At 37.2% G+C, this 18,176-nt stretch overlaps 1 protein-coding gene and 1 long non-coding RNA gene across 13 annotated transcripts in view; one reads left to right on the top strand and one right to left on the bottom strand.

Moving 5' to 3' along the window:
- Positions 1-18,176, bottom strand: part of LOC119497792 — a 68,011-nt gene that overhangs the window by 37,542 nt on the left and 12,293 nt on the right. For all 6 annotated transcript variants that reach the window (XR_005208985.1, XR_005208984.1, XR_005208988.1 and 3 more), the window contains exon 2: positions 5,825-5,984. This is a non-coding gene — a long non-coding RNA (uncharacterized LOC119497792). The remainder of the gene's footprint in view (positions 1-5,824; positions 5,985-18,176) is intronic.
- Positions 1-18,176, top strand: part of LOC119497755 (myelin-associated glycoprotein-like) — a 51,527-nt gene that overhangs the window by 28,130 nt on the left and 5,221 nt on the right. For 4 of the 7 annotated variants that reach the window (XM_037786136.1, XM_037786132.1, XM_037786138.1 and 1 more), the window contains 5 exons: positions 5,331-5,678; positions 5,836-6,147; positions 6,420-6,683; positions 7,676-7,939; positions 17,204-17,467. In XM_037786136.1, coding sequence (XP_037642064.1) covers positions 5,331-5,678; positions 5,836-6,147; positions 6,420-6,683; positions 7,676-7,939; positions 17,204-17,467 — 1,452 coding nt within the window. The remainder of the gene's footprint in view (positions 1-5,330; positions 5,679-5,835; positions 6,148-6,419; positions 6,684-7,675; positions 7,940-17,203; positions 17,468-18,176) is intronic. The other 3 variants (XM_037786135.1, XM_037786133.1, XM_037786134.1) reach the window with 3 other exon arrangements.

The following is an 18,176-nucleotide window of genomic DNA, read 5'->3' as shown; positions in this document are numbered from 1 at the left end:
TTACATTTCAGAAGTTTTATGCTCCATAAAACATGAAAGGCCAATTACAGTAAAATTGATTTAAATATCCTTTAATTTGGGGATGAAATTGACTGTTTCCCATATCTTGATTTACTTGTGGCAGAATGCCACAATATCAACATTGACCGCCACCTGGGTCTGAAATTAGCACCCGCTCATTTCAACTTTACGAATCAGCCGTTCCTCGCCTATTGCAGAGCTTTCAAATCGAGCAACAGGAATTAATAGAAATAGGGCATCCGAGAAAAATTCAGCTCAAAACGGCGGACCGCGTAGCGCTGCACAGTGCTGTGTCGCTCGAGGCCGGTTAAGACACCTATACCTATATGTTTTTTTAAAACCAAAATTCAAATGTAATTTTTGGACAATTTTTGACAGCCCTAATCTTTTGTGACTTTGGAGGCTCCTAAAAAATAGTAAATATATAGAACATAAAGAATTTTTTCTTGACAATACACAACAAAAATAGTTTCAATAATAATACTTAAAAACACAAGATGTCTTTATTTCAACACAAATACCCGAACCTGCAACAGACAACATTACACCCACCAATAATCATTCAGAATAGATGTTCAAGGTATGCAAGGTATGTTAATTGATATACAAATTCTATGATGAAGATGGTGATTAATCAAGAATGTGATATTTCCCATTGGGTGCCACTGTTAATATCAGAAATGACGGTGTCTTCTTCTAAACTACCAATCAGTTGTATGTGGCTAGGCTGATTTTCTCGTTAGTGGGAGCTCAGATCCCATGTTCTCAGGAACAGCTCTGTGTCAAACATGTAGTTGTTGTTGTTGCTCAGATTTGTTCTCTACCACCAAACACAAGTGGACGTTGGGGTTGCAACACATCATTAAAACCTTGACAAGTGTCCTGACTGAATTATTTACAGCTGTCCCGTGGCATAAATGGGAATCTCTAGCTAATAATAAGGCCACTGTTGTATAAATGTAACACTTGAACAGGGATCTGATATGTAGAGTATTCTGTTATTTCTTATGACAGCTTGTGAGCAACATTGTGGACCGTACTATGGAGTCCTTCTCTTGGCTGTTGCTGGTGTATCTCTCAGTGTCAACGTCCTGTGCATTGTCTGCATGGTGTTCCTTTGGTATGTTATCACACTGGACTATACTTTTTCTAATGAAAGCTCTGTTGATGACATTTATGTATTTTTCTTTGTTTTCCTCAAAAGGAAAGCAAGAAAGAATGTGAAGCCAGAAGAAGAGGACAGAACTTACATGTCAATGGATCGTAGAGACAGATCTCCGGAGTATGTCATTGCAAAAACTCCAAGATGACCAAGTCAACTTCCACTGATCTTGATAATTATCAGATAACTTTACTGAAGGGTGTCTTGTATCTTATATATTATTTGACATCCTTTGTCGCTCTGCTCTTTTCTGCAAAGCCTTAAATTGCAACTTTAGCGATAGGAGTGTTTATAAATCAACTATCTACGGGGATTTGACACAAAATATGAACAACTATACAATGTCATTTAAATAAATACTCTCTCTATGAAGTATCTAATGCTCAATTTGGGTTTACACGTCATCAGAGAGGTATTGATTAAATTACTGTATATGGTAGTTTTAAGCCCTGTTGATCAAGAGTAGTAAATGTTTTATTTAAAACAAAAACTACATTTTAATGAGGAGATACAGTATACATGTCCTTAATGATTTTCTTCAAAACAAATAAAGACAGAATGTGAGGCCAAATGAAGAGGACGCGATTTACGTAGCACTGGATCAAAGAGACCAGTCTCAGGAGAGTAATTACAAAATGACTGAGTCAACGTCCACTGAGTGCCTCGATGATTGTTTGGTAACTACACTGAAATATTTCTTGGTATTTATACACTTTGAAAAGTACGACAAAATAGATAAAGATCTTTAGACGCCGTAGTAATTATGACGGGAGCAAAGGCAGTTAGGGGACTTTGATATCGAGGGATGAAGTCCACGTAGGGAGGAGATCAGGGTGGATGGACGGGTCAACTAAACATCAGAATTTAACACGGGAGTCAAATATAAATCAAACATCCTGAGGTTCATACGTAGAGCTGTTGACTTGGACTGAATCTCATTCTAAAATGTTTGTGTGCATATCACTGTCTGCCTCCCATACATGATAATAATAATTAACAGTCCTGTATTATCATTCACTTTGTATTACTGTTGTTCTCATGGATGAACCTTTACTTGTTTACATGCTTTCATTCAGTGTCTCATGAAATCATATCAGACTACAGTGTTGATTTGAATTTGACTGATGATGAATGTGCTATTTCCATAATTATGATATTATTTTTTGTAGCAATTTAATAACTTAAGTTTCCTGCTATTTCTATTGTTTTATGATTCTGTTAATTATCACGGGACGCTTTGACAATAAAGGCTAATTAAAGGTTTCTGTAGTGTCTTAATTATTTGTAGAAATTCCCATTACCAGGTTGGTAATACAAACATTATATTTCATTTTAGGTCCAAAGACTGATATTTGGATGGAAGCAGAATATTTTAGTTTGGTAAAGTAAAAGCTAGGATCAGGACAGATGCGAGACTGTTTAAAACCATTTCTAATAAAAAAAAGTACATTTCATTATCACACGTATGTGCTCTTTAGTGACTTCCTCATTTTCAAGTCTTGGAGGCTGTTTGAAAAAGCAGCACAACTTTTAAGGAACTTCACTTCTCTACACATCTTTCACCTATCTGCTCAAAAAGACCTGAAGAAAATGTAAGTCATCACAACTTCTTTCTTATGACGCATTTAAATCATCAAAACTGATTTTAAATATAATATAAAATACTAAAACCTAGTGGTGTGCTTGGATGAACCATTACATATGATTTTGTACAATAAAAAGAAATAAAGTCTGGGAAAATTCAGAAAAGGATTCAGAATCGTAGAAGATAAGAAACGAGATTCTTACATGAATTGATTTTTCCCCCACCCCTACTAAAAACGTAACCATAAAGTCACGAGAGTTTAGGTCAAAGAACTATTTCAAAGGTAGAAAGAAATGAACACTTTAGCTGTCATTGGATTGTGGTTTTGGAAATTGTTATTGTTGAATATATTGGTTGCGTAAAACAATACCTCCTTAAATGTATATAAAATAAAAAAAGACACTGTATGTTTGTCACGTTTGCCTTTAGCAATTAGCTTCCTTTTTCCATGATATCATCATTTCATCTTCGTCTTCTTGTTTAAAAACGCAGCATTTTGTAGTAATGATAAACTGAATGTTTATTTGTTTTTCTTTCACAGTAAGTACAAACACTAAGACCTAGTCCACACGGACAGAGTAAAAAAAAAGTGTCCAAGTAAAAGTTAGAAAAACAATAACTGTAATGTGTTGCATTTTGTTGTTTTGAGCCGTTAGACTACCTCTTAACAAACAGTAAAGCACATACTAGTACTAGTAGAGCAACAACTGTGGTGATGAAAACTGGCAACGTCACTCTGTCTGAAACGTACAAGAGACGATGGAAGATTAGGATAAAGAAGTAATTCAGACAAGAGATAGTTCTTCTGGTAAAACTTTGGACATACTGTATAATACTGTTAAAACTCAGCTTGGTGAGGTGTTACTTCAGGTCATATTAAACACACTAAAAAGTAAGTGCTTACTCCTTTATACCTCTTTTATCAAGAAAGAAGTATCTATGAGCAAGTCGTGTGTGTATATATAGTAGGGTTGCCAATCGATTAAAATAATTAATCGCGATTAATTTCAAATAAATCACACATTTTTGTATCTGTTCAAAATGAACCTTAAAGGGAGATTGTTCAAGTATACTCTTATCAACATGGGAGTGGGGGAATATGTTTTCTTTATGCAAATGTATGTATATATTTATTATTGGAAATCAATTAACAACACAAAACAATTACAGATATTGTCCAGAAACCCTCACAGGTACTGCATTCAGCATAAAACAATATGCTCAAATCATAACATGGCAAACTGCAGCCCAACAGGCAACAACAGCTGTCAGAGTGTCAGTGGGCTGACTTGACTATGACCCCAATATAAAGGTATTAAACGAAAGGGAAAAAAAAAAATGAAAGAAACATGTCAGTAAATTAATTTACATATTAGTCAACAGTATCTTAAAAAGTGATGTTGAACATACTAGATAGCAGGAAGTGGGGCGTTTTAACACCTCCAAGAGTCACACCAGATATTTCAACACACTCTCTCACACACATACAAATTATAAATTTGTGAAATTTGTCAAATAAGGTTTTCAAAATTGTGTCTTTTGTAGTTAGGCTGTCTTATTCTCTCACTCTCGTTGTGCTCCCGGCCCATTTATAGTGTCTGTATTTTGTGTGAGTGAGTTTCACATACCTACTGTAAGCCTTCCACTTCCTGAAAAAAATTGAAGAAATGTCTGACACCACAAACCTCGCTAATAATTTAAGAAGGTGACGTGATGGTAAAGTTGCAAAACACGAGCAGTCAATAAAGAGAAGTAAGACAAGTATTAACTCCTAAATGAAGCCATAAATGGTTATATTTACAAGAGGTGGACGAGCGGCAGAAGTGTATAGAAAAAGCTACATTTAGAAAGATACCCATGTACGTGGACTAAGCCTAAACCAGTATTACCCTTCTGTTGAATATCTCCATCACCAAAGTTTCTTAAAGGTCTGGAAAATGTGCAAGTAATACATCCCCCTTTTCCCCCTATAGATAATAAATAGGTGTCCTCATGAGATGCTGACACACCTAAAATAATTTAATCCTGTACAGGCGTCTTTGGAATCTTTTCCACATTGATTAAGATCGAAAAAGAAATATAGGCTCAGCAGAACATTTCTCCATCTGCAACCTCTGCAAATATTGCATTCAATAGTGGCCTCCAACATAAACCTGACTATAAAAAGTTAATTAGGGATGAAATGTACTAAACATGTGAATGTTAATGTGTAATCTCCAGAGTTTCTGCCTCTCCGGACACACAAAGATGGCTGCAGCTCTGACTCTCCTCATTGGTTCTCTGCTGCAAGGTGAGTTGAAGTTCTTTCTACAAAAAACTATAACTATGCAATGTTAGTGAAGTATTTATATTCTGCTGCCTTTTTCTTAAAACTTAAATCTGATGGGTGAAAAATTAAACATCTAGAGGAAAAACACTGTGGGAACAAATCTTAATCTTTGCCGTCGTCATTTTGGATTATTCTAAGAATAAGGTTTAGTGGTAAGATTTTAGCAAAGCCATCAAACAGTAAAAACTCCTCATGACTGTAAAGTAGTATTCATTTTGTTTCTTGTGTTTCAGGTGCCCTGTGTGGAGACTGGGGAGCATTAATGCCGCAGACTATGGAGGTTCTTAGTGGATCCTGTGTGACCATCCCCTGCTCCTTTACCATACAGGACTCATTTAAATCAAACTTAGATAGCACATGTAATGCAGTATGGAAAAACGATCAAGGGACGTTTGTGTTTGACAGCAGTAATCCACAACAGCTTACAATAAAAAGAGAACTGACAGGAGACTTGACGAGAAAAGACTGCACCACAACCCTGAACAACATGCAACCTAGTTACAGTGATAACTATTGCTTCAGAATAGAATGCAATGGTCTGAAATATAATTTTATTGAACAAATCTCCATATCAGTCAAAGGTAGGTTTTAAAGTCTGTTTACTTGCTTTCAGTCATTCATTTCCCTTGTTGAACTGCTGTGACCTTGTTTTGCATTCATTGCATTTGACAAATAGCATAAAAATGGAGAGGAATGACTGTTTATTTAGTGACTGGTTCATATGTACCTTCCCTCCAGCTGATCCTCCCAGACCGACTCTGACTCCGTCCACACTGAAGGTGAAGGAGGGAACCTCAGTGAGTTTGATGTGCTCTGCTCCAGCTCCCTGTCTGTCTCATCCTCCAACTCTGATGTGGACCTCCGGCCTGGGTGTCAGTCAGGAGACACTGCAGGAGAATCAGGACAAAACTAAAGTCAAGACCTCTGTTGTGAACTTCACTGCTTCTCACCACCATCATGGAAAGACAATCTCCTGTACTGCCGTCTACAACAAACAAGATGGCAGCACTGAGTCAACTGTTATCACAAGTTTAACAGCTGATGTTTCATGTGAGTTCATTTGTCCTTACTAGCACCGATGGTTAAATGTTAGCTTAGAATTTAGACTGTTTTTATTGCCAACATCATATGGTTTCCACACCTCTAAAATCATGTTTATGCATTTCAATTAACTTAATTAAATTAATTAGAATAGGCTTAGAAACAGTCCAACAAGTGCCAAAAAAGCAAGAAAAAAAGGGTGACACAATCTCTCTTTATTTTATGTAAAATCAGATTACGTTAAACGTATAAATAACACAAATGATTTATTCATATTGCAGATTCACCCAAAGACACCACAGTGTCAGTCCATCCCTCAGGTCCAGTACCAGAGGGCAGTAATGTGACTCTGACATGCAGTAGTACTGCCAACCCAGCAGTAAGGAGCTACACCTGGTACAGAGCTGACGGAGGCCAGGAGACTGTTGTTGGGACCGGACATGTTCTGACCATTAAAGCATCTAAAGACGACGGTCCGTTTTTCTGCAAGGCTCAAAATGACATTGGAGCTGGACGATCCGACAACAGTCATATAGATGTTCAGTGTATGTATCAAATTTCAAACTTATGTGTTCTATACACCCTGATAGGTCTATCTTTACACACTGCACTGATTTAATTAACAGATTTAGTCATTAACTGGTTTATTTGGATATTTAAAGCCACTATGATTAATCAATAAATTGAAAAGATAATTAGCAGGTGAATCAATAATGAAATTCATAATTAGTTGCAGCTCTAACAAAAAACATTCTGAAGTCTTTGCAGAGATTTATTGGTTTTATAAATCTGACAACACCAATAAGAGGACAACTTCAACATACTGGTTTCTGCCAGTGTATTACAAGCCCCGCGTCCCACCGGACCTGAGTTGACACACCGTCGGGCCTAAGCATCTGGGAATTATGTATTTTTAATATATTTTTTTGATTAAAATATGTTATACAAGTAGAAAACTCCTTTAAGGAATAACTCGTGCGTAGGTTGTGTGCTTAACGTTAGCGAGTGTCGGAGTGCAATCGAGAGATGGACCAGCGCTTCTCTCATTTTAGTGACAAGCCGCTCCTCCAAGTTTTCCTTCAAATGGAAGCAGCCATCCAACATTACACCACTGGTTTCTTGATGCTATCATGAAACTTGAGTTCACACTGGTATTAATCACTTTGTTGACCATTTGAGGTTCAATAACTAATGGTCTACTTGCCATGTTTTGACTTCAAGTGTTGATTATTGATTCAGCAGTGTTGTCAGGCGTATGATAATTGTTATACTTGTATAATAGTTTTACCCTTTGCACAATGTATAATCAATTATTCTTGAAATCCCTAAATATACATCAGTTTTGGTGCTAATTTAATTTTTTTCCCATAATTTTCGAAAACAGTGAAAAGGTAAAGTAGGGATTTTGGAAAAATTGAGTACTTCCCAATGATTATTGAATAGTAATTTTGCCTTAAATACACATCCCTAACGTCTACCTACAACAGACAATGTAAAACATACCAATAATATTAATTTTTCATTACTCATTTTTCAGATTCCCCCAAAAACACCACAGTGTCAGTCCATCCCTCAGGTCCAGTACCAGAGGGCAGAGATGTGACTCTGACATGCAGTAGTACTGCCAACCCAGCAGTAAGGAGCTACACCTGGTACAGAGCTGACGGAGGCCAGGAGATTGTTGTTGGAACCGGACATGTTCTGACCATTAAAGCATCGAAAGACGACGGTCCGTTTTTCTGTCAGGCTGAAAATGACATTGGAGCTGGACGATCCGACCTCACTCAAATAGATGTTCAATGTAAGTATTACATTTCAAAAGTTTTACTTTGCATAAAGTCATATTTCAGTAAACTGATTGAAATTGATTCAAAAGTTTATCTAATGTTTTATCTAGTTTTTTATAAAGCTGTTGATTTGATCTGCTTAGCCTATTTATTACTTTAATTTACACATTTTATTGATCAATCTCTTGCATCAAGAAACACATTTTATTTAAATAACACATTATATGAAAGGTTATACATTGTACTGAGAGGTGTTTCACATATTTAGTCAAAAGGGGGGAACAAAACAGTATGGAACAGGTGACTGTCACTGTTCAAGTACTGTCTTTGGTGTCCGGTGTGAATGGCCTCCTTGACCTTTCTCCATCCATCTACTGACTCTGACCCATTCCCAGTCGATGCTGTAATCGGTTTCTAATTGATATAATTATTTATTTTAAGTTTGCCAAATTTAGTTTATGTTACCACTGGCCCTCATCTCATCATCTCATATGTTACTACTTAACTCACAGTTCAAACTAACCTAACCCTGGGTTAAAATGGTTACAAACAATTCATTTATTCACAAAAGCCCCCCAACGTATAGAAAATAATCAGCATGATAGTTTTCACCTGTTATTTCATATCAGTACATCTTGTCATTCATTTTTGCTAACTTGAGTAAACGTGACTTTACTTGACTCCAAACGTGTGTGTTTTCTCTACATGCATTACAGTTGCTCCACAGATCCTGCCCTCATCTGACTGCACCAAAACTGCAGCCCAGCTCAGCTGTTCCTGCAGGACCGTGGGAAATCCCTCTCCCACTTTAGAGTGGTATTTGGATGGGTTACCTGTCAATCACACTGGCAAGCTTTTAATAAGCAATGAGCCTCTGAATGACACGGGTCTGAGGAGCATCATCACTGTGAATCAACCACAGGAGAGGGATCTTTCCACCTTGCTCTGCCGCAGCTCCAACTCTCTGGGATCTGCCAGTCAACGGTTTTATATCTACAGCCTTGAGCCTCAAACATCTGGTCAAGGTCTGTATTATGTGTACTGATTGTAAATGTTATTGGTTAGCTGGAAGCCGTCAGTATTCTGTTATTTCTTATGACAGGTTGTGAGCAACATTATGGACCGTACGGTGGAGTCCTTCTCTCGGCTGTTGCTGGTGTATCTCTCAGTGTCAACGTCCTGTGCATTGTCTGCATGATGTTCCTTTGGTATGTTATCACACTGGACTATACTTTTTCTTATGAAAGCTCCGTTGATGACATATACAGTATGTATTTATGTATTTTTCTTTATTTTCCTCAAAAGGAAAGCAAGAAAGAATGTGAAGCCAGAAGAAGAGGACAGAACTTACATGCCACTGGAGCGTAGAGACATATCTCCGGAGTATGATGTCATTGCCCAAACTCCAAAATGACCATTTCAACTTCCACTGATCTTGATAATTATCAGATAACTTTACTGAAGGGTGTCTTGTATCTTATATATTATTTTACATCCTTCATCGCTCTGCTCTTTTCTGCAACGCCTTAAATTGCCACTTTAGTGTTATGAGTGTTTATAAATCAACTATCTACGGGGGTTGGACACAAAATATGAACATCTATACAATGTAATTTAAATAAATACTCTCTATGAAGCATTTAATGCTCAACTTGGGTTTACACGTCATCAGAGAGGTATTGATTATATTACATGGTAGTTTTAAGCCCTGTTGATCAAGAGTAGTAAATGTTTTATTTAAAAAACGATTTTAAGTATCCAACTAGAATTATCAGCATGTCCGAACCATAGCATGTTTATAAGAAGATGACCACCGTGATGTCACCCAGTGGTTTTGTGCACTGCCGTTTTGAAGCCTCAGAATTTTGGTTTTTGGCCGTCGCTATCTTGTTTTTTTGCAACCAGAAGTGACAAGAGAGGGTGGAGCTAAGTACAACAGAACGCTGAATAAGACATTTTTAGGCAACAAAAATGTTACAAGGAACTTACATGACGTGAAAACACACTTCGAAAGAGTTAAAGTTGTAAAAGGAAAACACAGACAACTCCCAGACCGCCGTGGTAGCGACCTGCCAATCACAAGGTAGCCGCGCCCTAAAGCATCCCCTGCTTTATGGTCTATTTGACTCTAAATGGGACCATTATTTACTAAATGAACATCATGCTGTGCTGAAGAAGACTTGAAACTAGCGATTGAGACCATAAACTCATGTTTACAATGTTTACTGAGGTAATAAATCAGGTGAGAAGTAGACTCATTTTCTCATAGACTTCTATACAATCAGACTTCTTTTTGCAACCAGAGGAGTCGCCCCCTGCTGGCTGTTAGAGAGAATACAAGTTTAAGGTACTTCAGCATTGGCTTCACTTTTCAGACCCGGAGGTAACCCACTGGTCTGAACCCCTACTGGCAACTAAAAGGTGAGGACAATAACATGAGCAGATACACAATGCAATGCAAAACAGCACTGTGATTAATACTAGAGATACGAGGCTTTGTGGGGTTATACTGCTTAATTATTGCTGAAACTGGATCACAGAGGTATTCATTTAACTTTGTGATCTCTTCTGAGTTGGTGGTGGTTTTGTATTGGACTGCTTTATATTTCCAGGTGTATTTTGTCTCTTAAATGTACAGTACATACATGGAGGGAACATGTGTGTCATCAAACTGATTGGACTGAATCTCATTCTAAAATGTTTGTGTGCATATCACTGTCTGCCTCCCATACATGATAACAATAATTAACAGTCCTGTATTATCATTCACTTTGTATTACTGTTGTTCTCATGGATGAACCTTTACTTGTTTACATGCTTTCATTCAGTGTCTCATGAAATCATATGAGACTACAGTGTTGATTTGGATTTGACTGATGATGAATGTGCTATTTCCATAATTATGGCATTAATTTTGTAGCAATGTAAAAACTTAAGTTTCCTGCTATTTCTATTGTTTTATGATTCTGTTAATTATCACGGGACAGTTGACTGAGTCTATGTCATCACCTTCTCGATCCAGATTTATTGGTCAGTCTGTAGATTTGAAACAGCAACATTTCTGTTAAATTGGTGGGATTTCAGTATTAAGTTTAACAGTGTTATTGTTTTTATAGTATGTGTAAATCGCTTTGACAATAAAGGCTAATTAAAGGTTTCTGTAGTGTCTTAATCATTTGCAGAAATTCCCATTACCAGGTTGGTAATAAAAACATTACATTTCATTTTAGGTCCAAAGACTGAATATTTGTATGAAAGCAGAATATTTGAGATTAGTAAAGTAAAGCTAGGATCAGGACAGATGTGAGACCGTTTAAAACAATTTCTGATAAAAAAAAAAAAAGTACATTTCATTGCCACATGCATGTGGGTTTTTAGAGACTTCCTCATTTTCAAGTCTTGCAGGCTGTTAGAAAAAGCAGCACAACTTTTAAGGAGCTTCACTTCTCTACACATCTTTCACCTATCTGCTCGAAAGACCCGAAGAAAATGTAAGTCACCACAACTTCTTTCTTATGACGCATTTAAATCATCAAAACTGATTTTAAATATAGTTTATAATACTAAAACCTAGTGGTGTGCTTGGATGAACCATTACACATGATTTTTTGTACAGTACAAAATGAAAATAAATAAAGTCTGGGAAAATTCAGGAATGGATTCAGAATCATAGAAGATAAGAATCAAGATTCTTACATGAATTGATTTTTTCCCCACCCCTACTAAAAACGTAACCATAAATTCACGAATAGTTTAGATCAAAGAACTATTTCAAAGGTAGAAAGAAAAACACTTTGTGAAAGGTGGCAAAATTTCTATTCAAAACTCTTAAGCTGTCGTTCGAGTGTGGTTTGGACATTGTTACTGTTGAATATATTAGTTGCATAAAAAAATAGCTCTGAAAATTAAAAGACTCTGTATGTTTGTCAGGTTTGCCTTTAGCAATTAGTTTCCTTTGTCCATGATATCATCATTTCCTCTTCGTCTTCTTGTTTAAAAATGCAACATTTTGTGGTAATGATAAACTGATAACTGCGATAACTGTGTTGATGAAAACTGGCAACGTCACTCTGTCTGAAACGTACAAGAGACGATGGAAGATTAGGATAAAGAAGTAATTCAGACAAGAGATAGTTCTTCTGGTAAAACTTTGGACATACTGTATAATACTGTTAAAACTCAGCTTGGTGAGGTGTTACTTCGGGTCACATTAAACACACTAAAAAGTGAGTGCTTACTCCTTTATACCTCTTTTATCAAGAAAGAAGTATCTATGAATAAGTAGTATATAAATATATATATATATATATATATATATATATGTATAGTAGGATTGCCAATTGATTAAAATAATTAATCGCAATTAATTTAAAAAAAATCACACATTTTTTATCTGTTAAAAATGTACCTTAAAGGGAGATTTCTCAAGTATTTAATATTCTTATCTATATGGGAGTGGGGAAATATGCTGCTTTATGCAAATGTATGTATATATTTATTATTGGAAATCAATTAACAACACAAAACAATGACAGATATTGATCCAGAAACCCTCACAGGTACTGCATTTAGCATAAAACAATATGCTCAAATCATAACATGACAGCCTGCAGCCCAACAGGCAACAACAGCTGTCAGTGTGTCAGTGTGCTGACTTGACTATGACTTGCCCCAAACTGCATGTGATTATCATAAAGTGGGCATGTCTGTAAAGGGGAGACTCGTGGGTACCCATATAACCCATTTACATTCACACATCTGGAGGTCAGAGGTCAAGGGAACCCTTTGGAAATGGCCATGCTAGTTTTTCCTCACCAAAACTTAGCGTGAGTGTGGAGCGTTATTTAACCTCCTTTCGCAACAAGCTAGTATGACATGGTTGGTACCGATGGATTTCTGGTTTCATATGATGCCAGTATCTTCACTCTAGCTTTAAAACCTGAGCCTGTTACAACCTCCAAAATCACAAGTCGCCCTAATGCGTTAAAGAAAACAAATTCACGTTAACATGTTATTATTGTGTTAACTTTGACAGCCCTAATATAAAGGCATTAAAGTGGCAGTAGGCAGTATGTTTTTTGCATGATTGGGCAAAAATTCCATAATAACCTTTCAGCATATTGTAATTCAAGTGTTCTGAGAGAAAACTAGTGAAATTTGGTTTGAGTCGTTTAAAATGTGATGTTAAACATACTAGATAGCAGGAAGTGGGGCGTTTTAACACCTCCAAGAGTCACACCCGATATTTCAACACACTCTCTCACACTCGCATAGACACACACAAATTAAAAAATTGTCAAATTAGTCAAATATTCTTTCAAAAATTGTGTCTTTTGTAGTTAGGCTGTCTTATTCTCTCACTCTCTTTGTGCTCCGGGTCCATTTATAGTGCCTGTATTTTGTGTTAGCGAGTGTCACATACCTACTTTAAGCCTTCCACTTCCTGAAAAAAATTGAAGAAATGAGTGACACCACAAACTTAGCTAATAATTTAAGAAGGTGACGTGATGGAAAAGTTGCAGACAGCAGTCAATAAAGAGAAGTAACATTAGTATTAACACTTCCACCCTGGCCCTTAACTCCTAACTGAAGCCATACATGGTTATATGTACAAGAGCGTACACCAGTATAGCGTTGTTGAAAATAAAAAAACGTTGATGCATGATGCTTTCTGGGACTGAGGTAGACTGCATTTCATTGACAAATATCATCCAACAGAGGTATTTTTGTTGACGCTGCTTTTCTTCCTTTGTTCTCAAAAGCACAATTGAAGTGCTGTCAACACCAGTAGGCAGGTTGACATAAGCACGCACGCACACACACACGCACGTAACATCACACTTCCTGCAATGTGACTATTGCACATGCGCACATCGCAATGTCGCCTCTGTTCCTCAATTTAGTGGAAGAGTAACTGTGCATTTACAAACAAACAACTATTAGCTATGTAAAGATATAGAGGAGTAATGTCTACCTGAGCAGAGAATGAAGTCACTCTCCATCAGTGTGTGTTGTAATCCAAGCTTCTCTATAGTTTGTTGACATAGCCAGGTGTGTTTTCAGTGCATGTCCGTGCATGTGAGCGTGCCCCACTAGCTAGCTCACAGCTACTGCTCTGCACTGCTCTCATATGGTTGTTACAGCTGATAACGCCGTCCCGGTGTCAGGTGAACACTTATCCTTGTCAGCACTTTCAGTGCTCTATTAGCGCCGTTAGCTGCGAGTCACCGGCTTGCTGTCGCCATGTAGAGAGCCTTTGAGAGGCAATAGAAATGCTCCCAATCCCGTATTTAGCATCTTTACGGTTATTTGGTTATGTCCGGCGTTCACGGATGTGCTGTATTTATGATCGAAAAAGAAATATAGGCTCAGCAAAACATTTCTCCATCTGCAACCTCTGCAAATATTGCATTCAATAGTGGCCTCCAACATAAACCTGACTATACAAAGTTAATTAGGGATGAAATGTACTAAACATGTGAATATTAATGTGTAATCTCCAGAGTTTCTGCCTCTCCGGACACACAAAGATGGCTGTAGCTCTGACTCTCCTCATTGGTTCTCTGCTGCAAGGTGAGTTGAAGTTCTTTCTATAAAAAACTATAACTATGCAATGTTAGTGAAGTATTTATATTCTGCTGCCTTTTTCTTAAAACTTAAATCTGATGGGTGAAAAATTAAACATCTAGAGGAAAAACACTGTGGGAACAAATCTTAATCTTTGCCGTCGTCATTTTGGATTATTCTAAGAATAAGGTTTAGTGGTAAGATTTTAACAAAGCCATCAAACAGTAAAAACTCCTCATGACTGTAAAGTAGTATTCATTTTGTTTCTTGTGTTTCAGGTGCCCTGTGTGGAGACTGGGGAGCATTAATGCCGCAGACTATGGAGGTTCTTAGTGGATCCTGTGTGACCATCCCCTGCTCCTTTACCATACAGGACTCATTTAAATCAAACTTAGATAGCACATGTAATGCAGTATGGAAAAACGATCAAGGGACGTTTGTGTTTGACAGCAGTGATCCACAACAGCTTACAATAAAAAGAGAACTGACAGGAGACTTGACGAGAAAAGACTGCACCACAACCCTGAACAACATGCAACCTAGTTACAGTGATAACTATTTCTTCAGATTAGAATGCAATGGTCTGAAATATAATTTTATTGAACAAATCTCCATATCAGTCAAAGGTAGGTTTTAAAGTCTGTTTACTTGCTTTCAGTCATTCATTTCCCTTGTAGAACTGATGTGACCTTGTTTTGCATTCATTGCATTTGGCAAATAGCATAAAAATGGAGAGGAATGACTGTTTATTTAGTGACTGGTTCATATGTACCTTCCCACCAGCTGATCCTCCCAGACCGACTCTGACTCCGTCCACACTGAAGCTGAAGGAGGGAACCTCAGTGAGATTGACGTGCTCTGCTCCAGCTCCCTGTCTGTCTCATCCTCCAACTCTGATGTGGACCTCCGGCCTGGGTGTCAGTCAGGAGACACTGCAGGAGAATCAGGACAAAACTAAAGTCAAGACCTCTGTTGTGACCTTCACTGCTTCTCACCACCATCATGGAAAGACAATCTCCTGTACTGCCGTCTACAACAAACAAGATGGCAGCACTGAGTCAACTGTTATCACAAGTTTAACAGCTGATGTTTCATGTGAGTTCATTTGACCTTACTAGCACCGATGGTTAAATGTTAGCTTAGAATTTAGACTTAGTTTATTGCTTAGAAACAGTCCAACAAGTGCCAAAAAAAGCAAGAAAAAAAGGGTGACACAATCTTTCTTTATTTTATGTAAAATCAGATTACGTTAAACGTATAAATAACACAAATGATTTATTCATATTACAGATCCACCCAAAGACACCACAGTATCAGTCCATCCCTCAGGTCCAGTACCAGAGGGCAGAGATGTGACTCTGACATGCAGTAGTACTGCCAACCCAGCAGTAAGGAGCTACACCTGGTACAGAGCTGACGGAGGCCAGGAGACTGTTGTTGGGACCGGACATGTTCTGACCATTAAAGCATCCAAAGACGACAGCTCTTTTCTCTGCAAGGCTGAAAATGACATTGGAGCTGGACGATCCGACAACAGACATATAGATGTTCAGTGTATGTATCAAATTTCAAACTTATAAGTTCTATACACCCTGATAGGTCTATCTTTACACACTGCACTGATTTAATTAACATATTTAGTCATTAATTGTTTTATTTGTATATTTAAAGCCACTGTACTTAATCAATAAATTGAAAAAATAATCAGCAGATTAATCAATAATGAAATTCATAATTAGTTGCAGCTCTAACAAAAAACATTCTGAAGTCTTTGCAGAGATTTATTGGTTTTATAAATCTGACAACACCAATAAGAGGACAACTTCAACATACTGGTTTCTGCCAGTGTATTGCAAGCCCCGCGTCCCACCGGACCTGAGTTGACACACCGTCGGACCTAAGCATCTGAGAATTATGTATTTTTAATATTTTTTAAAACTAAAATGTGTTATACCAGTAGCAAACTCCTTTAAGGAATAACTCGTGCGTAGGCTGTGTGCTTAACGTTAGCGAGTGTCGGAGTGCAATCGAGAGATGGACCAGCGCTTCTCTCATTTTAGTGACAAGCTGCTCCTCCAAGTTTTCCTTCAAATGGAAGCAGCCATCCAACATTTCACCACTGGTTTCTTGATGCTATCATGAAACTTGAGTTCACACTGGTATTAATCACTTTGTTGACCATTTGAGGTTCAATAACTAATGGTCTACTTGCCATTTTTTGACTTCAAGTGTTGATTATTGATTCAGCAGTGTTTTCAGGCGTATGATAATTGTTATACTTGTATAATAGTTTTACCCTTTGCACAATGTACAATCAATTATTCTACAAATCCCTAAATATACATCCGTTTTGGTCCTAATTTCAGTTTTTTTCCATAATTTTCCATAACAGTGAAAAGGTAAAGTAGGGATTTTTGAAGAATCGACTAGTTCCCAGTGATTATTGAATAGTAATTTTGCTTGAAATGCACATCCCTAATGTCAGTGCCAATTAGGGCTAGATTCAAAACACCAGATTTATATATTGGACTTTTAGAATAGTTGGGAAACAGGACAAAACAGTATTTTATTAATCAGATGCAGTTTAAAAAAAAAATGCTGTCAGCATTCTTAATCTGTTTCTATTACAATACAGATATTAGAAGCTAGAACCTACAGCAGACAATGTAACACATACCAATAATATTAATGTTTCATTTCTCATTTTTCAGATTCCCCCAAAAACACCACAGTGTCAGTCCATCCCTCAGGTCCAGTACCAGAGGGCAGAGATGTGACTCTGACATGCAGTAGTACTGCCAACCCAGCAGTAAGGAGCTACACCTGGTACAGAGCTGACGGAGGCCAGGAGACTGTTATTGGGACCGGACATGTTCTGATCATTAAAGCATCTAAAGACAACGGTCCATTTTTCTGCCAGGCTGAAAATGACATTGGAGCTGGACGATCAAACCTCACTCAAATAGATGTTCAATGTAAGTATTACATTTCAAAAATTTTACTTTGCGTAAAGTCATATTTCAGTGATTGAAATTGATTCAAAAGTTCATCTAATGTTTTATCTTGTTTTTCATAAAGCTGTTGATTTGATCTGCTTAGCCTTTATTTATTACTTTAATTTACACATTTTATTGATCAATCTCTTGCATCAAGAAACACATTTTATTTAAATAACACATTATATGAAAGGTTATACATTTCCACAGGATTCAAAACACCAGATTTATATATTGGACTTTTAGAATAGTTGGGAAACAGGACAAAACAATATTTTATTAATCAGATGCAGTGTAAAAAATAAATGCTGTCAGCATTCTTAATCTGTTTCTATTACAATACAGATATTAGAAGCTAGAACCTACAGCAGACAATGTAACACATACCAATAATATTAATGTTTCATTTCTCATTTTTCAGATTCCCCCAAAAACACCACAGTGTTAGTCCATCCCTCAGGTCCAGTACCAGAGGGCAGAGATGTGACTCTGAACTGCAGTAGTACTGCCAACCCAGCAGTAAGGAACTACACCTGGTACAGAGCTGACGGAGGCCAGGAGACTGTTATTGGGACCGGACATGTTCTGATCATTAAAGCATCTAAAGACAACGGTCCATTTTTCTGCCAGGCTGAAAATGACATTGGAGCTGGACGATCAAACCTCAGTCAAATAGATGTTCAATGTA

The sequence above is a fragment of the Sebastes umbrosus genome, chromosome 11 (genome assembly GCF_015220745.1).
Source record: "Sebastes umbrosus isolate fSebUmb1 chromosome 11, fSebUmb1.pri, whole genome shotgun sequence".
NCBI lineage: Eukaryota > Metazoa > Chordata > Actinopteri > Perciformes > Sebastidae > Sebastes > Sebastes umbrosus.
Note: the sequence above shows the minus strand (reverse complement) of the source record. Positions and strands in the feature narration are given on the sequence as shown.